The sequence below is a fragment of the Sander lucioperca genome, chromosome 16, assembly GCF_008315115.2.
Source record: "Sander lucioperca isolate FBNREF2018 chromosome 16, SLUC_FBN_1.2, whole genome shotgun sequence".
Taxonomy (NCBI): Eukaryota; Metazoa; Chordata; class Actinopteri; order Perciformes; family Percidae; genus Sander; species Sander lucioperca.
Window position 1 is genome coordinate 17,104,445 of NC_050188.1, and position 23,883 is coordinate 17,128,327.

The 23,883-nt window shown below is 33.1% G+C and overlaps 1 protein-coding gene across 1 annotated transcript; it reads left to right on the forward strand.

Moving 5' to 3' along the window:
• The first annotated feature begins 8,786 nt into the window (after nucleotides 1–8,786).
• LOC116047513 (relaxin-3 receptor 1-like) lies at nucleotides 8,787–10,588 on the forward strand. The gene has a single exon (XM_031296362.2). It carries the CDS (start codon nucleotides 8,916–8,918, stop codon nucleotides 10,128–10,130), a length of 1,215 nt encoding a protein of 404 aa, XP_031152222.1. The 5' UTR covers nucleotides 8,787–8,915; the 3' UTR covers nucleotides 10,131–10,588.
• The last annotated feature ends 13,295 nt before the right edge of the window (nucleotides 10,589–23,883 follow it).

Below are 23,883 nucleotides of genomic sequence, written 5' to 3' on the forward strand. Positions count from 1 at the left end.
TCATGGTACTCAAAGACACTTTCCAGTAAAAACCAGCACATATATCACATTAAAAACAGATAAGCAATAAAACCAACACATAAAACAAGCATATAGAAGCAATTAAAAACAATAAAACTAGTAACTATCAGGTGAGAAATGTAAGACTATTGTATGTGGAAAGCTAATCGGAAGAGGTGTGTTTTGATTAGTGTTTTGAATGTGTCCAGGTCAGTACAGTCACAGATGTGTATGAGTTCCAGAGGGAGGGTGCTGCAATGGTGAAAGCTCTGTCACCCCAGGTACAGTGCGTGGTCCTGAGTGGTGGGGAGAGGGGGTTGTGGCGGTGGAGCAGTTCTGTGAGGTGGGAGATAAACAACAAAACTGAAGTAATATTTGAGGTGAAACAGAAAATCATCAAAACAAGAGTTATCTCAAGACACTTTACAGATAGAGTAGGTAACCATATAATTTACAAAGACCCAACAATTCCAGTAATTCCCCCAAGAGCAAGCATTTAGTGCGACAGTGGCGAGAAAAAACTCCCTTTTAGAAAGAAACCTCGGGTGGTGAGGAAAACTTCCTTTTAGGGAGAAACCTCTGACAGACCCAGGCTCTTCGTAGGCGGTGTCTGACGGTGCCGATTGGGGGTGTGATGAACAGTGGCAATAATAGTCACAATAAAGATAATGGAACTATGACTAGAAATAGTAGTTGTAGTAGTTCATGGTGTAGCAGGGCACTGCAGGGCGTTACAGGGTGTAGCAGGGTGTAGCAGGGTGTGGCAGGGCATAGCAGGATGTAGCAGGGCACTGCAGGGCATAGAAGGGCATAGCAGGGCACTGCAAGGCATAGCAGGACGTACCAGGACGTAGCAGGGCACTGCAGAGCATAGCAGGCTGTAGCAGGGCATAGCAGGGCGCGGAGCAGGACCATGACAACAGCTGCAACCATGATTTAGGTGCCACCCTAATCCAAGGAAAACTGCTGGGCGAAAAAACGTAAGGACTCCGGGGAATAAGCTCCCCAGAGCTAGGTTAGTAACAAGCATTTCTGGGAAATGGATGCACATAGGTGGAAAGAGAGAGGAGCTCAGTGTGTCAAAGGAAGTCCCCCGGCAGTCTAAAACTATAACGGCATAATTAAGAGCTGGTGCAAGGCAAATCTGAGCCAGTTCTATAAGGGTTGGTAGATGAATCTGACGACTATGAAGAGAAGCAGAGAAGAGAAGGGGTGCCGTGTCTGCAGTTATACACCCTCCCCCGCCGGTCTAGGTTAATGCTGCAACTCCTCACTCCCTAACTATAAGCTAAGAGGAGAGTTTTAAGTTTACTCTTAAATGTGGTGATGGTGTCTGCCTCCCAAACCCAGATTGGGAGTTGGTTCCACTGGAGAGGAGCCTGAGAGCTGAAGGCTCTGGCTCCTATTCTACTTTTAGAGACTCTAGGAACTACAAGTAACTCTGCATTCTGGGAGCGTAGTGCTCTAGTGGGACAATAAGGTACTATGAGGTCTTCGAGATATGATGGTGCTTGACCATTTAGAGCTTTGTAGGACAGGAGAAGGATTTTAAATTCAATCCTGGATTTTACAGGAAGCCAATGCAGAGAAGCTAATACAGGAGCAATATGATTTCTTTTCTTAGTTCTTGTCAGAACACACGCTGCCGCATTCTGGATCAGCTGGAGAGTCTCAAGGGACTTATTTGAGCAACCTGATAGTAAGGAATTACAATAGTCCAGCCTGGAAGTAACAAGTGCATGGACTAGTTTTTCAGCATCGTTTTGAGACAGGATATTCCTAATTTTGGCAATGTTACGAAGTTGAAAAAAGGCTGTTCTTGAGGTTTGTTTTAAGTGGGCGTTAAAGGATGAATCCTGATAAAAAATAACTCCTAGATTTCTGACAGTAGTGCTGGAGGCCAGGGCAATGCCATCCAGAGTAGCTATATCTTTAGATAATGAAGTTCGGAGGTGTTTAGGGCTTAGCACAATAACCTCGGTTTTACAGTGTAGAGTTTAACATCAGAAAATTGTAGGTCATCCATGATTTTATATCTTTAATGCATGCTTGAAGATTAGCTAACTGACTGGTTTCGTCTGGCTTGATTGGTATGTATAATTGGGTCATCCGCATAACAGTGAAAGTTAATTGAGTGTTTCCTAATAATATTGCCTAGAGGAAGCATATATAAGGTGAATAGAATTGGTCCAAGCACCGAGCCTTGTGCAACGCCATGGCTAACTTTAGCGTGCCTGGAGGATTCATCGTTAACGTTAACAAATTGTGATCGATCAGAGAAATAGGACTTAAACCAGCTTAGTGTGATTCCTTTAATGCCAACTAAATGTTCCAGTCTCTGTAACAGGATGGTATGGTCAGTAGTGTCAAATGCAGCACTAAGATCTAGTAAGACAAGTACGGAGACAAGTCCTTTGTCTGAAGCAGTTAGAAGGTTGTTAGTAATTTTCACCAGTGCCGTCTCTGTGCTAGGATGCATTCTAAATCCTGACTGAAAGTCCTCAAATAAACTATTGCTATGTAGAAAGTCACATAACTGACTACCTTCTCAAGGATCTTGGAGAGAAAGGGAAGATTAGATATATGTCTATAGTTGGCTAAGACCTCAGGATCAAGGGTGGGTTTTTTCAGAAGAGGTTTTATCACAGCTACTTTAAATGACTGCGGTACATAACCTGTTAATAAAGACATATTGATCATATCTAGTAATGAAGTGTTAACCATGGGTAATGCTTCTTTAAGTAGCCTCGTTGGGATGGGGTCTAAGAGACAGGTAGATGGCTTAGCTGAAGAGACCTTTGACATTAATTGTTGAAGGTCTATAGGATAAAAGCAGTCTAAGTATATGTCAGGTCTTGTCGTTCTTTCTAGCGGTCCTGCGTTTAAAGGTGAACCGTTAGAAGTTGAGGGCAAGAGGTGATGAATTTTATCTCTAATTGTTAAAATTTTATCATTAAAGAAGCTCATGAAGTCGTCACTACTCAGAGCTATAGGAATAGATGGCTCAATAGAGCTGTGACTCTTTGTCAGCCTGGCTACAGTGCTGAAAAGAAACCTTGGGTTGTTCTTATTTTCTTCTATTAGTGATGAGTAATTGTCTTATCTGGCATTTCTGAGGGCCTTCCTATATGTTTTCAGACTGTCTTGCCAATCTAAATGAGATTCTTCCAGATTGGTGGAACACCATTTACTTTCAAGTTTTCGCGAGGTTTGTTTTAATTTGCGAGTTTGGGAGTTATACCAAAGTGCTAGTTTCCTTTGCTTCATCATCTTCTTTTTGAGAGTAGCAACAGAGTCTAAAGTTGTCCGCAGCGAGGCCATAGCACCGTCTACAAAATTATCAATTAATTAAGTAATAATGTGTTAGACCTATACCCACCATATACTCAGAAGCCTGCGGTTGCTTAACCAATAGCAGGCACAACATGAAAACTTTAGGAGATGTAAAGAAGTGTCTACCCTATAACATTAAAAACATGGAGATGCTATTTTTTTTTTTTTTTTTTACAAATTAAGATTTTAGGACAAAAAAATCCCCTAATTTGCATATTTATTTATTTTGGACCAAAAGTACTGAAATTGTGGATAACCTTTTTTCTAAGCTTTCTGATAATCAAATAATCATACTGTTGTGTTTTTTGTTTAAAGAAGATATCTTTGTCTTTAGGTGGGCATCCAATATGGGTCCAACTTTGAGGGCCTTTGTCTTCTGAATAATTGGTCATTCTTTATAATCAAACCACTCTCTCACAGAGGTCAAGATGTAGGAAAAAAAGTGTTCACTTCGAAGGGGGTGAGGTCATAGAGTGATTGATTTCTGACAGAATGTTTTTAGGTCTACATGTGCTCATGTAGTTTTATTTCTACAAAGAAAGGCTTTGTATAATGTTCTTTTTTCATGTATGTTATATTCTTTCCCTGAGCAACGTCTCCCCCCATCATAGAGTAAATGGGCTTGTTGTTAGGTCAGACATCTGTCACCAGAGGGCTCACTTTCAGAGAGAGCCGTAAACATATAAGGAATCCTGTTCCAGAACACCTCCTCCTCTTGACACAGTGTGTTAAGTGTTGTATTCTTACTTTTACAAAGGGTGGCGACAAAGTCACATCACTACAATTTCACCCTCTTCACAGACCTCGCTAATTCCCCATGTCAAGCAACACAACTCAGCTGGCATGCTCATGCACACACCATGGTAGTGTAGCGTGAATCCAAGTATGTAATCCATTTATAAACATGGAACAGATACATCGGACCATCTCATTTGTGTTTTGCATAAGTAAATCCTACATTTATGACACGACTGATTCAACTGTGGGTTCCAATTAGCATATTTTATTAAATTACCATATTTGTCTTTGTTTAACATTTTGGGTAGTTTTTATAATTTATTGACATTTACAGTTATTGTTGTAGAGGTGAAGGGGCCTTTACAGGGATACATTGTCTCTGAATAGCATTTGCATCACTAATTTGATGTAAGACTGCTTTTAACATTCAAATATCAAGGGTGAGAAAAGTCTAAATCACTGTTTTTTCAGAATAAGATTCAATGACTTAACCTTACCATAAAAAAAGTGAATCTGTCTGTTTTTCTATTATTTTTTTTATATATATATATATATATATATATATATATATATATAAATGCTGTGTCCCAGCATCTAAAGAATCATTTACAGATAAAGATCAATTTATAATAAAGGATTTATAGCATTTGTAAAATGTAGTAATGAACACACCACACCTGACTCTGTTTCACACTATCTTTTAACCAAACATTTGTGGAAGATCATAATTTTCTTGCAGGGAAGAGTCATAATGTTATAAAGGTACTGATGTTTCCCCTGTTTCCACTCTTGGTGCTAAGCAAAGCTAGCTGTTTTCAGGCATGAGTGTTCTGTGTCAGTGCTTAAAGTTGAAGACTAAAATATCAAATTCCTGTTTTTGTCCAAGTAGTTGCAGTACGGTGTTAGTGAAAACAGGGTGAATGAGAGCAAAAAGCCAAACTGTTAATGTTAAAAAGCACAATGCTGAACAAGATGGATGCCAAAAGAGCAAATTTAACAGATCTGCATCTCTGCTAAAATGAGGCAATAATACATCGGTCAGTTTGTAGATGCAACAAATATCTTTGTCTGGTGAAAACATCTGTTTATTAAATAATATGTTGTAAGTTGAAATATTTAGACAGTTTCTTCCTTCATTATGATAAAGCTGCGCAACAGAGGAAAACATTCAGTTTGGAATTAACCCATTGTTTAGCATGTTGTTGCCAATGAAAACATGATCACTCGGGGAGTTGCATGTTTTGTTCAGCTAGTCTATGAAGATGGCTCAGTTTGGACAGACCAGCATTAATCAACTTCCCCACTCTTCCGCCTATTCCAAGCTAATCTCATTTAGTCATTCATTGCTGATGTTCTTTCCACTATCAACTATTTATAATGAAGAATCATCTCTGCGGGTCAATCTAATCTTGAAGCAACGCCCCGCATATAAATAGAAGAGAAAAAAAACTAATTGGCTTTGGTACATTTTTATTTTCTGTCAGAGTCTTCTCATTTTTTCACCTGCATGTAAGGTCCAAGTGCCTTAACACTACCATCAATATGTTAAGCACAATGGGCCTCATTCACCAAACATTCTTAAGAACAAATGTGTTCTTAAACCCCACTTACGCAGTTTTTACGAAGATTCTGGCATTCACCAATGTTTTCTTATTTGGGATTTGTTCTTAGGTAAGAACAGAATCTATGCACACTCAAGAGCACTCTTACGCACAATTGAGAGCTGACATGTTATCGCAAAATAAGTAGTTATACCGTTTTCATTTTTCGTTCGTCAATTTCAAATTTAATATTTCTCTCCATTATAACTTTTTTAACTAATTATTTTTATTTGATCTTTTTCACATAATTATATGTTTGTTTGTTTTAATAAATACACACTACATTTACACTTATGCTCATTTGTAAAGCACTTTGAATCGCTGTTGTGTATGAATTGTGCTAGGCCTATACAAATAAACCTGCCTTGCTTTGCTTTCAATTTACATCAATTATGTTAACAGGGAACCTTCCTATCCAATGATAAGTGATTGATCACTCTTTTTATAGCCCACTGGTCTGTATCTAAATCCTCGGCCGATGGCACACCCAAGAGGGCTGTCTGTCCAATTAAGGCCCGATGCCCTGGTCCAGCTCAGATAGCTCCTCCCCCTTAGCATCTGTCTTCTATGTTTTGAATTTTTTTTTTTTGCCTCAGTTTTCCAATCAAACCATTTCTTTTTTACTTCATCAGTTTTGTGCCCTTCTCCAGACACAGCATTCACTGCATGAGTAATTGCATTCCATGCATCGGCTTTATTTGCTTTGTATCCACTGCTGACACTACTAAATATGATGTCTCGTTTTTCACTAACTTCTTGCAGCAGTACCTCCACTTCAGAATTACTAAAGTTTTTCTTTCTTTTGGAGTCGAGGCCTCCACCGTCTTTACCACTAACACACTTTTCTCTAAGTGTGCACACGGCCCTGCCATCTCATGCCCTTTTATGGGAATTAACGGGGCGTTTACCTATGCTAAATAGGAGCACAAGCTTTCAACTTACGAAGACATTGGGATTCATCATTCTAAGAACACACCTGCGAAAACATTCTGCTGTTAAAGAACACGTCATGAATCAGACGTAGACTTTTCTTAGGAACTTTCTTAAGAACAAATTAAAAAAAAAACTTAGGAAGATATTGGTGAATGAAGCCCATTGTTACCCGAAGCCTCTGTGCAAAGACCTAGCAAGACTAATTAAACCTTTAATGTGAACTGTTTTCCCTGTAGAAAGAATTGTAGTATGTGCTCTATTTAATTAGGGCAGAGGCAAATAATAGTAAGCAATAAGTGTAAATGTTGAAAATGTAGTAACGACCTTCATTAACCTTTCCTGACAGAACTTTTCAAAACACAATGTTACAAAGTGCTTTACAACTAGATAAAATCAGACAACAAAACCAAACCCAACAGTTAAATATATGTTCTGGTCCATAAAACAGCAGGTAGAGTTACAATAAGAAAGAAGGAGGGAGGGTCAAAGTACAAAGACTAGACAGCACACAGAGAGTATTTAGTGCTTTGCACAGGTGAGTGCAGGTGAGATCAGACTCATTACAACTATGATGTGGTCATTTGAATTCATCCAGTTGCTGTAGCATCATAAAAAGCCAAATGCCAGCATATGACACGATTGCTTTGGCTGTGCAACTGTATTTTCAACTGCATGATGCATTCAAGAGTTCAAGAGACTGTGAATGCTTACCGGTTATAGGAAAACTATGGAATATCAAAAAAACATTAAAAAAACAAAACAAATCCATAACGTTTTGTTGACAAAATGTGATGACAATCTAATGAAATGTGGAGTGAAAAAAAAAGCTGAATCAAGGAATCCAAGAAGAAAGATCTGTTTGTCAGAATTCAAAAATTAAGTGATTTCTCTTTAAGGTATTTTGCGCTTTATTTGGGTTCATTGTTTTTTCTTACTGTATCATTTCACCTTAATCTCTGTTGTTTTTTAGTATTTCAGTAGTGCCATTATAGGTGATTTCCAGCCTGAAATAAGCAGAGAGAAAAATATGATTGGGTGGAGCATGAAATTGGGGTGGGTGACATCCACAGTGTTGCTGTTGTTGTTTTCCACCCTTGAGATAATCTCATGTTGTGCTGCAGAGCTGGTGGCTACAAGAAAACTGTTGCTACCTGAATATTTACCTCCTTTATGATATTCAGGTAAGATTTGTTTTTCTCCATATGGCTTACAATATATATATATATATATGAATAAGAATTAGACAAACCGCTAAAGTTGATTTTATCTTAAACAGGCAAGAATATTAAGTTTACTGTTTATGTCTGACAGTTGTTATTCCTAAGAAAAACTAACAAATCACAGGGTTCTAGATCTCTTTGTTACTTTAAAGTAAAATTAAAAGAGTTTAGATTTGGTTGTTTATTACACTGTTTATCACAAGTTTAAAAATATATGGAAATATAAACCTGAGCTAATGTATCTGGCACAATTTGTTTCAAAATGTATTGTTGTCTTTGGAGTTTACAGCCTCAGATCTGATGGTTTTCAAGTGACTTGTACACAATTTTGATGATGAAAACATACTGACATAAATATTTGAGAATTAGGCAATTTGCTTATAAATAAGTTATGGTTAATACAGTTACAGTAAAATGTCAAATTATTGGCAATTTGTTGACTTACAGATTTATTTTGAAATATTTTGACTGAAGACCTGAGGAGAAATGAAAAAAATGTTCTGATCTACAGTAAAGAAGTTCCTTAGTGAGTGCACCTGTATCTTGCTATTTATCCTCTCAATTACCCAGATTTGATCCGAATGTTAATGTTTAACAAATCAAACATGTATATTGTTTCTATAAACAATATCAATACTTTGAATGCTTAGTCACACACTTGATTATGGTTGGCAGTATATATTCATATATATTATATCAATGTAGATTAGATATTGTGTAGATATTATTGATACAAGATTAAGATAAAAATAGACTGGAGGAGTGGAGGAGTCTTGACAGGCTTTTCCACTTCAAAGGGTGAAATTAGTTTAATCACTTCATCTTTTTATTCGTGTTTCCTCTCAGAGAAGTTCTTTGAGATCTAAATTAGATTATCTAACTCTGGGGGTAACACTTAAGTGTAATTTGTTTATCTGACAAGGCTAATGTACTTATTTACTCATAAACTGCAGCGCCTATTATGTAATAATCATTTCCTCTTTCCTTGCAGGGATAGATGACTGTCAGCTAATAAACAGACAACCAGAAAATAAATATAAAATAACAGCTGGACAGCCTTAATCCTCAGGATTACCTTCAGGGTAGCAAAATGTCAAACACTGACTTCAACGTACTTGAGCTCTTCAACAGTATCATCAATGGTTGCAGTGTAGGCCCATCCTGTAATAACTCCCATTTGATTTTCCACAACACAAGCCCTGACAATGGGCTGGAGATTCTTGATGATGATGGATCCCCCTGGCTAAGAATAGTCATCTCTGTGGTGTATTTTGTTGTGGCTACAGCAGGAGTGTTGGGGAATCTGCTAGTGATGTTCCTGCTGTATTCTACTCACACCATCACCACAGGCACCATCAACTTCTTTGTGTTCAACTTAGCTTTGGCTCACTTGCTGTTCTCCCTGGTCTTGCCGTTTTGGGCCATAGACATTGCACTGGACTACAGCTGGCCCTTTGGCTTGGCCACATGCAAGGCTGTGTCCTTACTCACTGGGCTCAACGTCTTTGCTAGCTGTTTTTTCCTGACAGCTATGAGTTTGACCCGGTACTTTTATGTGGCTACAGCTCTCAAACCCAGCACCTCCCTGTGTAGTAGATCTTGCACTTATCCGGTGACCACAGCTTTTATCTGGGCCGGAGCACTCATTGCTGCGACGCCCAGAGCTGTGTTCGCAGACCTGAGACATGTGGGCAGTGGCAACGACACAGCATGCTTGCTCCGTTTCCCAGATGGTACAGCCTGGCTTGGAATGAACCAGCTCCTGCGAGTGGTACTGGGATTTCTGCTGCCCTATGCCATTATCATCCTCTCCTACCTGCTACTGCTGCGCTTCCTCTGTCGGCATAAACTGAAGGGCAGCAACTCTCAGCGAAAGACTGATATTTCAAAGTCTGTGGCAGTGGTGGTGCTATCATTCTGCGTCTGCTGGTTTCCCTACAATATCCTCACACTTTGGGGTGTCCTGATCCAACTTGACATCGTTGATATCAGCCCCTCATTCTACTTGGCTCAAACATACTTTTTCCCTCTGGCCAACTGCTTGGCTTTCACCAGCAGCTGCTTCAACCCTGTCATCTACTGTCTAGTGAGAAAAGAATACCGTGTGGCTCTCCATAACGTACTCTTCAAACTGAGCCTGGCTATCATGTCAAAGATACCTTATGGCATTAATTCTGAGGAGGGGTCGGGACAAACTGGGCAGCTGGCCATTCCACTTAATGACATATACAGCGAGACATTTCAAACTTCCACAAGAAACTATGCACCTCTGTCAGCACTTCCAACAGTGGTATCCCCCCTCTAAAGCCACGGCACAATGATGAAATGATTTACTCTACTTTAGTTTTAAGTAACAAGGATGGTGTGTTTTATTTTAGATTGTGTGCTTTAGGAGGATCTGTCTTTTCCTGTAAGGATGTAAAGTATGTATATTTCAGATCTGTTCTCTCTCTCGCTTATGTGGCTCTTGTGTTTTACAATTTTAGCTTGAGTCTTGTTCAGTGAAGGCGTAATAAAAGTTTCAACTTTGAAAGAATCTTCACTAATTCACTACAAATTTGTTGTCCAAGATGTCTATCCTATTTATTTTGTTCTCCATCTTCTTCATATTGTTGTATTATTGGAAAACATCATGTACAAATGTCTACTACTGCAGTTTGGAACAATTAAAATGTCTGCACTGTATGTCTGGATTGTGCTTGTATTGTCCAGGTGTGAACACATTTCTGTCATTTGTTTGAATAGAAATTAATAAATGAAATTGGTTCTGACCTGCACTTTTACTACTTATTGTCTTTTTGCATCATCCAGACCCAAGTTTGCTTCTTATAATGTGCAGTAAAGCTTTAATGCAGGCTTTCTGTGACTACATTGTTTTTTTGTTTTGTTTATTTGCCTTGTGAGGCTTTGACACCCAAATTGGTGGCCACTGTCTTAATGATGGTTGGACAGGTTATTCAAATGTTAACATGTTTTAAACATGCTATACTATGACTTTTTATCACTTTTTTCAACATGCTATACAATGACCTTTTTCAATATACTATACTATACTATGACTTTTTATCACTTTTATTGTCATACTATATACTATGACTTTTTATTCACTTTTTTTCCCCACATACTATACTGAATTTTTAAAAATTTTTTGCACATGCTATAGTATGACTTTTTAATCACTTTTTTCCGCATGTTATACTGTGACTTTTTATCATTTTTTTCCACATACTATTTTATGACTTTTTAATCACTTTTATCAACATACTATACTATGACTTTTTCATCACTTTTTTCGACATGATATACTATCACTTTTTCATCACTTTTTCAGCATACTATACTATGACTGTAATCACTTTTTTCGACATGCTATGACTTTTTTATCACTTTTTTCGACATGCTATACTATGACGTTATATCACTTTTTTTGACATATTATACTATGAGTTTTTTCAACATACTATACTATGGCTTTTTCATCACTTTTATTGGCATACTATACTATGAGTTTTCATCACTTTTTTCAACATACTATACTACGACTTTTTCATCACTTTTTTTGACATACTATTACTTTTTTATCACTTTTTTAATGTGCTATACTATGGCTATGTATCACTTTTTTCGACTTACTATACTATGGCTTTTTCGACATGTTATATTATGACTTTTTAATCACTTTTTTCCACATGCCATACTATGACTTTTTATCACTTTTTTCCACATGCTATACTATGACTTTTTAACCACTTTTTTTACATACTATACTATGGCTTTTTATGACTATACTATGGCTTTTTTCGACATGTATACTATGACTTTTTATCACTGTTTTCGTCATTATATACTATGAATTTTAGATCACTTTTTTCAATACACTATACTATGACTTTTTTATCACTTTTTTGACATACTATACTATGACTTTTTTCAACATACTATACTATGGCTATTTCATCAACTTTTTCGACATACTATACTATGGCTTTTTTATCACTTTTCTCGACATGCTATACTATGACTTTTTCATCACTATTTTCGACATGCTATACTATGACGTTATATCACTTTTTTTCTACATATACTTTTTTCGACATACAATACTAAGAGTTTTTTCACATACTATACTATGGCTTTTTCATCACTTTTATTGGCATAGTATGACTTTTCATCACTTTTTTCAACATACTATACTAGGACTTTTTCATCACTTTTATTCAACATACTATACTATGACTTTTGAATCACTTTTTTTGACATACTATGACTTTTTTTATCACTTTTTTAATGTGCTATACTATGACTATGTATTACTTTTTTGACATACTATACTATGACTTTTTATCACTTTTTTCAACATTCTATACTATGACTTTTTCATAAATTTTTTTCGACTTACTGTACTATGAGTTTTTAATCACTTTTTTGACATACTATACTATGACTTTTTTCAATATACTATACTATGGCTATTTCATCAACTTTTTCGACATACTATACTATGGCTTTTTTCGTCATACTATGCTGTCTTTTTAATCACTTTTTTCCACATACTATAATTTTTTATCACTTTTATCGACATACTATACTATGACTTTTTATCACTTTTTTCCAAATGTTATGCGTTGACTTTTTTCAATATACTATACTATACTATGACTTTTTATCACTTTTTTCCAAATGTTATGCGTTGACTTTTTTCAATATACTATACTATACTATGACTTTTTATCACTTTTATCGTCATACTATACTATGACTTTTTATTCACTTTTTTTTCAACATACTATACTGAATTTTTTTATAATTTATTTGCACATGCTATAGTATGATTTTTTTTATCACTTTTTCCATATGCTATACTGTGACTTTTTATCACTTTTTTTAATGTGCTATACTATGACTATGTATCACTTTTTTCAACATACTATACTGTGACTTTTTTTATCACTTTTTTCAATGTGCTATACTATGACTATGTATCACTTTTTACGACATACAATACTATGACTTTTTATCACTTTTTTTCGACTTACTATACTGTGACTTTTTAACCACTTTTTTTACATACTATACTATGGCTTTTTATCACTATACTATGGCTTTTTTCGACATGTATACTATGACTTTTTATCACTGTTTTCAACATACTATACTATCACTTTTTTATCACTTTTTCGACATATTATACTATGGCTATTTCATACATTTTTTCGACATACTATACTATTGCTTTTTTCGTCATACTATGCTGTCTTTTTAATCACTTTTTTCCACATACTATAACTTTTTATCACTTTTATCGACATACAATACTATGACTTTTTATCACTTTTTTCCACATGTTGTGCGTTGACTTTTTTCAATATACTATGGCTTTTATTCACTTTTTTGTCATTCTATACTATAAGTTTATATCACTTTTTTTCGACATATACTATAGCTTTTATCGACATACTATATGATGTTTTTTTATCACTATTTTCAACATGCTATACTATGACTTTATATCACTTTTTTTCTACATATACTTTTTTCGACATACTATACCATTACTTTTTATCACTTTTTTCAATGTGCGTAACTATGACTATGTATCACTTTTTTCGACATACTATACTGTGACTTTTTTTAATCACTTATTTTCAACTTACTATATTATGGCTTTTTCGACATGTTATATTATGACTTTTTATCACTTTTTTCCACATGCTATACTATGACTTTTTATCACTATACTATGGCTTTTTTCGACATGTATACTATGACTTTTTATCACTGTTTTCGTCATTCTATACTATGAATTTTTATCACTTTTTTCAATATACTATACTATGACTTTTTATCACTTTTTTCAACATACTATACTATCACTTTTTAATCACTTTTTTCCACATGCTATACTATGACTTTTTAACCGCTTTTTTTACATACTATACTATGGCTTTTTTCAACATTTTTACTATGACTTTTTATCACTGTTTTCGTCATTCTATACTATGGATTTTTATCACTTTTTTCAATATACTATACTATGACTTTTTTATCACTTTTTTCAACATACTATACTATCACTTTTTTATCACTTTTTTGACATACTATACTATGACTTTTTTCAACATACTATACTATGGCTATTTCATCAATGTTTTCGATATACTATACTACTACTATGCTGTCTTTTTAATCACTTTTTTTCCACATACTATAACTTTTTATCACTTTTATCGACATACAATATTTTAACTTTTTATCACTTTTTTCCACGTTATACGTTGACTTTTTTCAACATACTATACTATGACTTTATATCACTTTTTTCTATCTATACTTTTTTCGACATACTATACTAAGAGTTTTTTCAACATACTATACTATGGCTTTTTCATGACTTTTATTGGCATAGTATGACTTTTCATCACTTTTTTCTATCTATACTTTTTTCGACATACTATACTAAGAGTTTTTTCAACATACTATACTACGACTTTTTCATCACTTTTATTCGACATACTATACTATGACTTTTTCTATTTTCCTATGCCATGACTTTTTTTGTGACTTTATTGACATACTATACTTTGACTTTTTTTGACGTACTATACTATGACTTTTTGTGACTTTGTTTTGACATATATACTATGACTTTTTTTCAAAGGTTTCGACATGCTATGACTTTTTTCGCGACTTTGGTTCACTGAAAATATTTCAATGACAATAAACTGTTTATTGTGGACAAACGCCTCTGCCAAGAAACATACACATACTATGACTTTTTTTGACATGCTATAGTATGACTTTTTTTTTCCAAGTTTTCGACATACTATACTATGACTTTTTTCGACATACTATACTATGACTTTTTCGACATGCTATGCTATGACTTTTTTTCTACATACTATACTATGACTTTTTCTATTTTCCTATGCCATGATTTTTTTTGTGACTTTATCGACATACTATACTTTGACTTTTTTTGATATACTATACTATGACTTTTTGTGACTTTGTTTCGACATATGACTATGACTTTTTTTCAACATACTATACTATGACTTTTTTGACAAACTATACTATGACTTTTTTCGACATACTATACTATGACTTTTTCGACATCCTATACTATGACTTTTTTTTTCGACATACACAACGTTTTTGTGACTTTTTTGACACACTTTACTTTGTAGATTTGAACCCTGTACCTTCTTCCTGTGAGGTAACAGTACTAACCATTGGGCCACCATGCTGCTTTCCTATATCATGTCTTTTTTGTGACTTTTTTCAACATACTATACTATGACTTTTTTGTGATTTTTTCAACATACTATTACTTTTTTTGATATACTATACTATGACTTTGTTTAGACATACTATACTGACTTTTTTTCAAAAGTTTCGACATACTATTGTGACTTTTTTCAACATACTATACTATGACTTTTTTGTGACTTTTTCGACATACTATATTATGACTTAGTATACTTCTTCTACTTTTCGACATACCATATGACTTTTTTTGATATACTATACTATGATTTTTTTTCAAAATTTTCGACATACTATACTATGACTTTTTTCAACATGCTATACTATGACTCTTTTTTGATATACTATGCTATGACTTTGTTTTGACATATATACTATGTGGATTTGAACCCTGTACCTTCTTCCTGTGAGGTAACAGTACTAACCATTGGGCCACCATACTGCTTTCCTATATCATGTCTTTTTTGTGACTTTTTCGACATACTATTACTTTTTTTGATATACTATACTGACTTTTTTTCAAAAGTTTCGACATACTATGACTTTTGTTTCTACATGCTATATTATGACCATTGGGCCACCAAGCTGCTTTCCTATACTGTGACTTTTTCGACATACTATACTATGACTTTTTTTTGATATACTATACTATGACTTTTTGTGACTTTGTTTCGACATATGACTTTTTTTTCAACATACTATACTATGACTTTTTTGACAAACTATACTATGACTTTTTTCGACATACTATACTATGACTTTTTCGACATCCTATACTATGACTTTTTTTTTCGACATACACAACGTTTTTGTGACTTTTTTGACACACTTTACTTTGTAGATTTGAACCCTGTACCTTCTTCCTGTGAGGTAACAGTACTAACCATTGGGCCACCATGCTGCTTTCCTATATCATGTCTTTTTTGTGACTTTTTTCAACATACTATACTATGACTTTTTTGTGATTTTTTCAACATACTATTACTTTTTTTGATATACTATACTATGACTTTGTTTAGACATACTATACTATGACTTTTTTGTGATTTTTTCAACATACTATTACTTTTTTTGATATACTATACTATGACTTTGTTTAGACATACTATACTGACTTTTTTTCAAAAGTTTCGACATACTATTGTGACTTTTTTCAACATACTATACTATGACTTTTTTGTGACTTTTTCGACATACTATATTATGACTTAGTATACTTCTTCTACTTTTCGACATACCATATGACTTTTTTTGATATACTATACTATGATTTTTTTTCAAAATTTTCGACATACTATACTATGACTTTTTTCAACATGCTATACTATGACTCTTTTTTGATATACTATGCTATGACTTTGTTTTGACATATATACTATGACTTTTTTTCAAAGGTTTCGACATACTATGACTTTTTTCGCGACTTTGGTTCACTGAAAATATTTCAATGACAATAAACTGTTTATTGTGGACAAACGCCTCTGCCAAGAAACATACACATACTATGACTTTTTTTGACATGCTATAGTATGACTTTTTTTTTTCCAAATTTTCGACATACTATACTATGACTTTTTATCACTGTTTTCGTCATTCTATACTATGAATTTTTATCACTTTTTTCAACATACTATCACTTTTTTGACATACTATGACTTTTTTCAACATACTATACTATGACTTTTTTTTTATGTCTATACTATGACTTTTAGTATAGACCTACTATACGTTGGCTTTTTTCGACATCCTATACTATGACTTTTTTTTTTCGACATACACAACGTTTTTGTGACTTTTTTGACATACTATACTTTGTGGATTTGAACCCTGTACCTTCTTCCTGTGAGGTAACAGTACTAACCATTGGGCCACCATACTGTTTTCCTATATCATGTCTTTTTTGTGACTTTTTCGACATACTATTACTTTTTTTGATATACTATACTGACTTTTTTTCAAAAGTTTCGACATACTATGACTTTTGTTTCTACATGCTATATTATGACCATTGGGCCACCAAGCTGCTTTCCTATACTGTGACTTTTTCGACATACTATACTATGACTTTTTTTTGATATACTATACTATGACTTTTTGTGACTTTGTTTCGACATATGACTTTTTTTTCAACATACTATACTATGACTTTTTTGACAAACTATACTATGACTTTTTTCGACATACTATACTATGACTTTTTCGACATACTATACTATGACTTTTTTCGACATACTATACTATGACTCTTTTTCAACATACTATACTTTTTGGATTCAAACCCTGTAACTTCTTCCTGTGAGGTAACAGTGCTAACCATTGGCCCACCGTGCTGCTTTTCTATACCATGTCTTTTTTGTGACTTTTTCGACATACTATATTATGACTTAGTATACTTCTTCTTCTACTTTTCGACATACCATATGACTTTTTTTGATATACTATACTATGATTTTTTTTCAAAATTTTCGACATACTATGACTTTTTTCGACATGCTATACTATGACTCTTTTTGATATACTATGACTTTGTTTAGACATACTATACTGACTTTTTTTCAAGAGTTTCGACATACTATACAATGACTTTTGTTTCTACATACCATACTATGACTTTTTTTGACATACTATACTTTGTGGATTTGAACCCTGCACCTTCTTCCTGTGAGGTAACAGTGCTAACCATTGGGCCACCAAGCTGCTTTCCTATACTGTGACTTTTTCAACATATTATACTATGACTTTTTTGACAAACTATACTATGACTTTTTTCGACATACTATACTATGACTTTTTTCGACATACTATACTATGACTTTTTTCGACATGCTATACTATGACTCTTTTTCAACATACTATACTTTGTGGATTCAAACCCTGTACCTTCTTCCTGTGAGGTAACAGTGCTAACCATTGGCCCACCGTGCTGCTTTTCTATACCATGTCTTTTTTGTGACTTTTTTCAACATACTATACTATGGCTATTTCATCAATTTTTTCGACATACTATACTATGGCTTTTTTTGTCATACTATGCTGTCTTTTTAATCACTTTTTTCTACATACTATAACTTTTTATCACTTTTATCGACATACAATACTATGACTTTTTATCACTTTTATCGTCATACTATACTATGACTTTTTATTCACTTTTTTTTCAACATACTATACTGAATTTTTTTATAATTTTTTTGCACATGCTATAGTATGACTTTTTATCACTTTTTCCATATGCTATACTGTGACTTTTTATAATTTTTTTCCACATACTATTTTATGACTTTTTAATCACTTTTATCAACATACTATGCTACGACTTTTTCATCACTTTTTTCGACATACTATACTATTACTTTTTTATCACTTTTTTTAATGTGCTATACTATGACTATGTATCACTTTTTTCAACATACTATACTGTGACTTTTTTTATCACTTTTTTCAATGTGCTATACTATGACTCTTTTTCAACATGCTATACTTTGTGGATTCAAACCCTGTACCTTCTTCCTGTGAGGTAACAGTGCTAACCATTGGCCCACCGTGCTGCTTTTCTATACCATGTCTTTTTTGTGACTTTTTTCAACATACTATACTATGGCTATTTCATCAATTTTTTCGACATACTATACTATGGCTTTTTTTGTCATACTACGCTGTCTTTTTAATCACTTTTTTCTACATACTATAACTTTTTATCACTTTTATCGACATACAATACTATGACTTTTTATCACTTTTTTCCATATGTTATGCGTTGACTTTTTCAACATACTATACTATGGCTATTTCATCAATTTTTTCGACATACTATACTATGGCTTTTTTTGTCATACTACGCTGTCTTTTTAATCACTTTTTTCTACATACTATAACTTTTTATCACTTTTATCGACATACAATACTATGACTTTTTATCACTTTTTTCCAAATGTTATGCGTTGACTTTTTCAACATACTATACTATGGCTATTTCATCAATTTTTTCGACATACTATACTATGGCTTTTTTTGTCATACTATGCTGTCTTTTTAATCACTTTTTTCTACATACTATAACTTTTTATCACTTTTATCGTCATACTATACTATGACTTTTTATTCACTTTTTTTTCAACATACTATACTGAATTTTTTTATAATTTTTTTGCACATGCTATACTATGACTTTTTATCACTTTTTCATATGCTATACTGTGACTTTTTATAATTTTTTTCCACATACTATTTTATGACTTTTTAATCACTTTTATCAACATACTATGCTACGACTTTTTCATCACTTTTTTCGACATACTATACTATTACTTTTTTATCACTTTTTTTAATGTGCTATACTATGACTATGTATCACTTTTTTCAACATACTATACTGTGACTTTTTTTATCACTTTTTTCAATGTGCTATACTATGACTATGTATCACTTTTTACGACATACAATACTATGACTTTTTATCACTTTTTTTCGACTTACTATACTATGGCTTTTTCGACATGTTATACTATGACTTTTTAACCACTTTTTTTACTTACTATACTATGGCTTTTTATCACTATACTATGGCTTTTTTCGACATGTATACTATGACTTTTTATCACTGTTTTCGTCATTCTATACTATGAATTTTTATCACTTTTTTCAATATACTATACTATGACTTTTTATCACTTTTTTCAACATACTATACTATCACTTTTTTATCACTTTTTCGACATACTATACTATGGCTATTTCATACATTTTTTTCGACATACTATACTACGGCTTTTTTGTCATACTATGCTGTCTTTTTAATCACTTTTTTCCACATACTATAACTTTTTATCACTTTTATCGACATACAATACTATGACTTTTTATCACTTTTTTGTCATTCTATACTATGACTTTTTTCAACATACTATACTATGGCTTTTTTATCACTATTTTCGACATGCTATACTATGACGTTATATCACTTTTTTCTACATATACTTTTTTCGACATACTATACTAAGAGTTTTTTCACATACTATACTATGGCTTTTTCATCACTTTTATTGGCATAGTATGACTTTTCATCACTTTTTTCAACATACTATACTAGGACTTTTTCATCACTTTTATTCGACATACTATACTATGACTTTTGAATCACTTTTTTTGACATACTATGACTTTTTTATCACTTTTTTAATGTGCTATACTATGACTATGTATTATTTTTTTGACATACTACACTATGACTTTTTATCACTTTTTTCAACATACTATACTATGACTTTTTATCACTTTTTTCAACATTCTATACTATGACTTTTTCATAAATTTTTTTCGACTTACTGTACTATGAGTTTTTATCACTTTTTTGACATACTATACTATGACTTTTTTCAACATACTATACTATGGCTATTTCATCAATTTTTTTCGACATATTATACTATGGCTTTTTTCGTCATACTATGCTGTCTGTTTAATCACTTTTTTCCACATACTATAACTTTTTATCACTTTTATCGACATACAATACTATGACTTTTTATCACTTTTTTCCACATGTTGTGCGTTGACTTTTTTCAATATACTATGGCTTTTATTCACTTTTTTGTCATTCTATACTATGACTTTTTATCACTATTTTCGACATGCTATACTATGACTTTATATCACTTTTTTCTACATATACTTTTTTCGACATACTATACCATTACTTTTTATCACTTTTTTTAATGTGCTATACTATGACTATGTATCACTTTTTTCGACATACTATACTGTGACTTTTTTTTATCACTTTTTTTCAACTTACTATACTATGGCTTTTTCGACATGTTATATTATGACTTTTTATCACTTTTTTCCACATGCTATACTATGACTTTTTAACCGCTTTTTTTACATACTATACTATGGCTTTTTATCACTATACTATGGCTTTTTTCAACATGTATACTATGACTTTTTATCACTGTTTTCATCATTCTATACTATGGATTTTTATCACTTTTTTTCAATATACTATACTATGTCTTTTTTAGCACTTTTTTCAAAATACTATACTATCACTTTTTTAGCACTTTTTTGACATACTATACTATGACTTTTTTCAACATCCTATACTATGGCTATTTCATTAATGTTTTCGATATACTATATGGCTTTTTTTGTCATACTATGCTGTCTTTTTAATCACTTTTTGTCCACATACTATAACTTTTTATCACTTTTATCGACATACAATACTATGACTTAGTATACTTCTTCTTCTACTTTTCGACATACTATATGACTTTTTTTGATATACTATACTATGATTTTTTTTCAAAATTTTCGACATGCTATACTATGACTCTTTTTTGACATACTATGACTCTTTTTCAAATTTTTTGACATACAATACTATGACCTTTTTTGACATACTAAACTATGATTTTTTTTTCAAAATTTTCGACATACTATACTATGACTTTTTTATCACTATTTTTAATGTGCTATAGTATGACTTTTTATCACTTTTTTCGACATACTATACTATGAATCTTTTATCACTTTTTTCCACATGCTATAATATGACTTTATATCACTTTTTTCGACATACTATACCAGGGGTGTCAAACTCAATTTCACTGAGGGCCACACTGGAAAAAGAGAATCACATCAAGAGCCAGACATTTATAGTTTATTGACATGCTTTTATTTCATCGAAAAAGGAAAATATCTTTGACTCAATTATTGCGTGTCTCATATAGTCTTCTCACTTACAGTTTGGTCCACATAAAGCCCTGAAAAAGTGAGCAAAGACGTTCAGAAGCCATCCTAGAATTTAGCAAATCAAGCAAAACAATGATTACATTTTCTAAGTAGACCACACAGCTGACTCACAACAACCTCTTTCACAGCCTGAATATGCAAACTTTCTGGAGTCTCAAAGTCGGCAAATTTGCCAAATTGTGCTTTGAGTGTTCCATAATTGCAAGTTGAAAAACAGTTTCCCATGTTTTTGATTTGGCACACAACTAGGTGGGCCAAAATGTATTGTGAACCTAAATAGATATGCGGGCTGGATCAGAATTTGCAAGGGGCCGGACTTGAGTTTGACACGTGTACTATACTATTACTTTTTTATCACTTTTTTCAACATACTTTTCTTTTTTTGACATACTATACTATGACTTTTTCGACATACTATACCATGACTTTTTAATGGCTTTTTCGACATATTTTACTGACTTTATCACTTTCTTTTGATATACTATACTATGACTTTTTATGACTTCATGACTTTATCATGACATACTATACTAGGAGTTTCTTAAGACATTTTTATGACAGTATAATATGCCTTTTCATGGCATTTTTATGGCATACAATACTATAACCTTTTTATGGCATACTATACTATGACTGTTTATGACATTTTACACATACTATACTATGACATTTTAAAGACATACTATACTATTACTTGTTATGACTTTTGACAGCATATGTTTACAGCATACTTAGATTTATATTACACATTGATGACATTTCCATGATAAAAAAAACTGTATTTAAACTATAAAATATACAATTTACAGGTAAAGTGGATGCTTAGAGTTACAGGGTTATTGCACAGGAATTTTCCTTACCCTGAGGACAGCCTGTGTTAATAAACTGTTTTTGTGTCTGGCTGTTTTGGCGTACCCTGTTCTGTAACGTGTACCAGTGGGGAGAAGTCAAAACGGGTTGTGTGAAGGGTTTGCAGTGATGTTTTCTGACTTTGGAGATGTATAAGTTTTTATGCAGTCCTGATTGTCCATTGTAGTCAGTTCCGTTTCCTATTTGGTTGCTGATCCAAACCAAACAGTGATGGATGTACAAAGAACAGACTGAATAATTTGTTGTAGAATTGGATGAGCAGCTCCTCAGGCAGGCAGAAATATAAAAAAAAGTACAAACATAAGAGTTAAAAGTAATAAATAAAAAAGCTGTACAGTTGGTGTGACAGATGTAATTGTGAGTTCCAAAAATGTATTGCACTTTATCAGAATTACAGAGAAAGTAATTGTGAGTCCAGTTTGAGTTGGTGTTAGATTCAGAGTCACCACCGGCAGGAATCATCTCCTGTGCCGCTTGGTGGAACACCTTCGGGGTACGAGTCTTTGGCTGATGATGCTCCTCTTCTCTTCCCTTCTTGTAGTAGTTCGTATAGTATAGTATGCCATATAAAGTCATAGTATAGTATGTCATAAAAATATCATAGTATAGTATGTAATTAAAATGTCAAAGCCATAGTGTAGTGTCATAAAAAGGTCATAGTATAGTATGTCATAAAACGTCGTATGTCATAAAACATGTCATATTATAGTATGTAATAAAAAGTCATAGTATAGTATGCCATAAAAAGTCATAGTTTAGTATGTCATCAAAATGTCATTAAAAAGTCATAGTAAATAGTGTCATAAAAAATCACAGTATGTCATAAACATGTCAAAGTTATAGAATTGTCATAGTATTGTATGACATAAAAAGCTTATAGTATATACTTTCTCAAAGTGAATTGCGGCCCTCAATCATATTTCCACCAAACCCCCCCTGGAGGATCTGGTCGAGTCCTAGAAGGTAGTACAGTATATAGTTACCTGAGCTAAAAAAATAAATTAAAAAAAGATCTTCAGTTAGGGATTTATTACTTTATTTAAATCACTCGGAAAAATCACCTGAAAAATGAATACATTCTCTTTGTTCAAACAAAACAAATCATATCAATCAAGTATACTTACACTAATAATAGTAATTACAAGCGCAATCATACCTACAATAAC

Bases quoted from the DNA above. Each gene is read 5' to 3' on its own strand.
- LOC116047513 (XM_031296362.2), top strand. From the start codon at position 8,916: ATGTCAAACACTGACTTCAACGTACTTGAGCTCTTCAACAGTATCATC.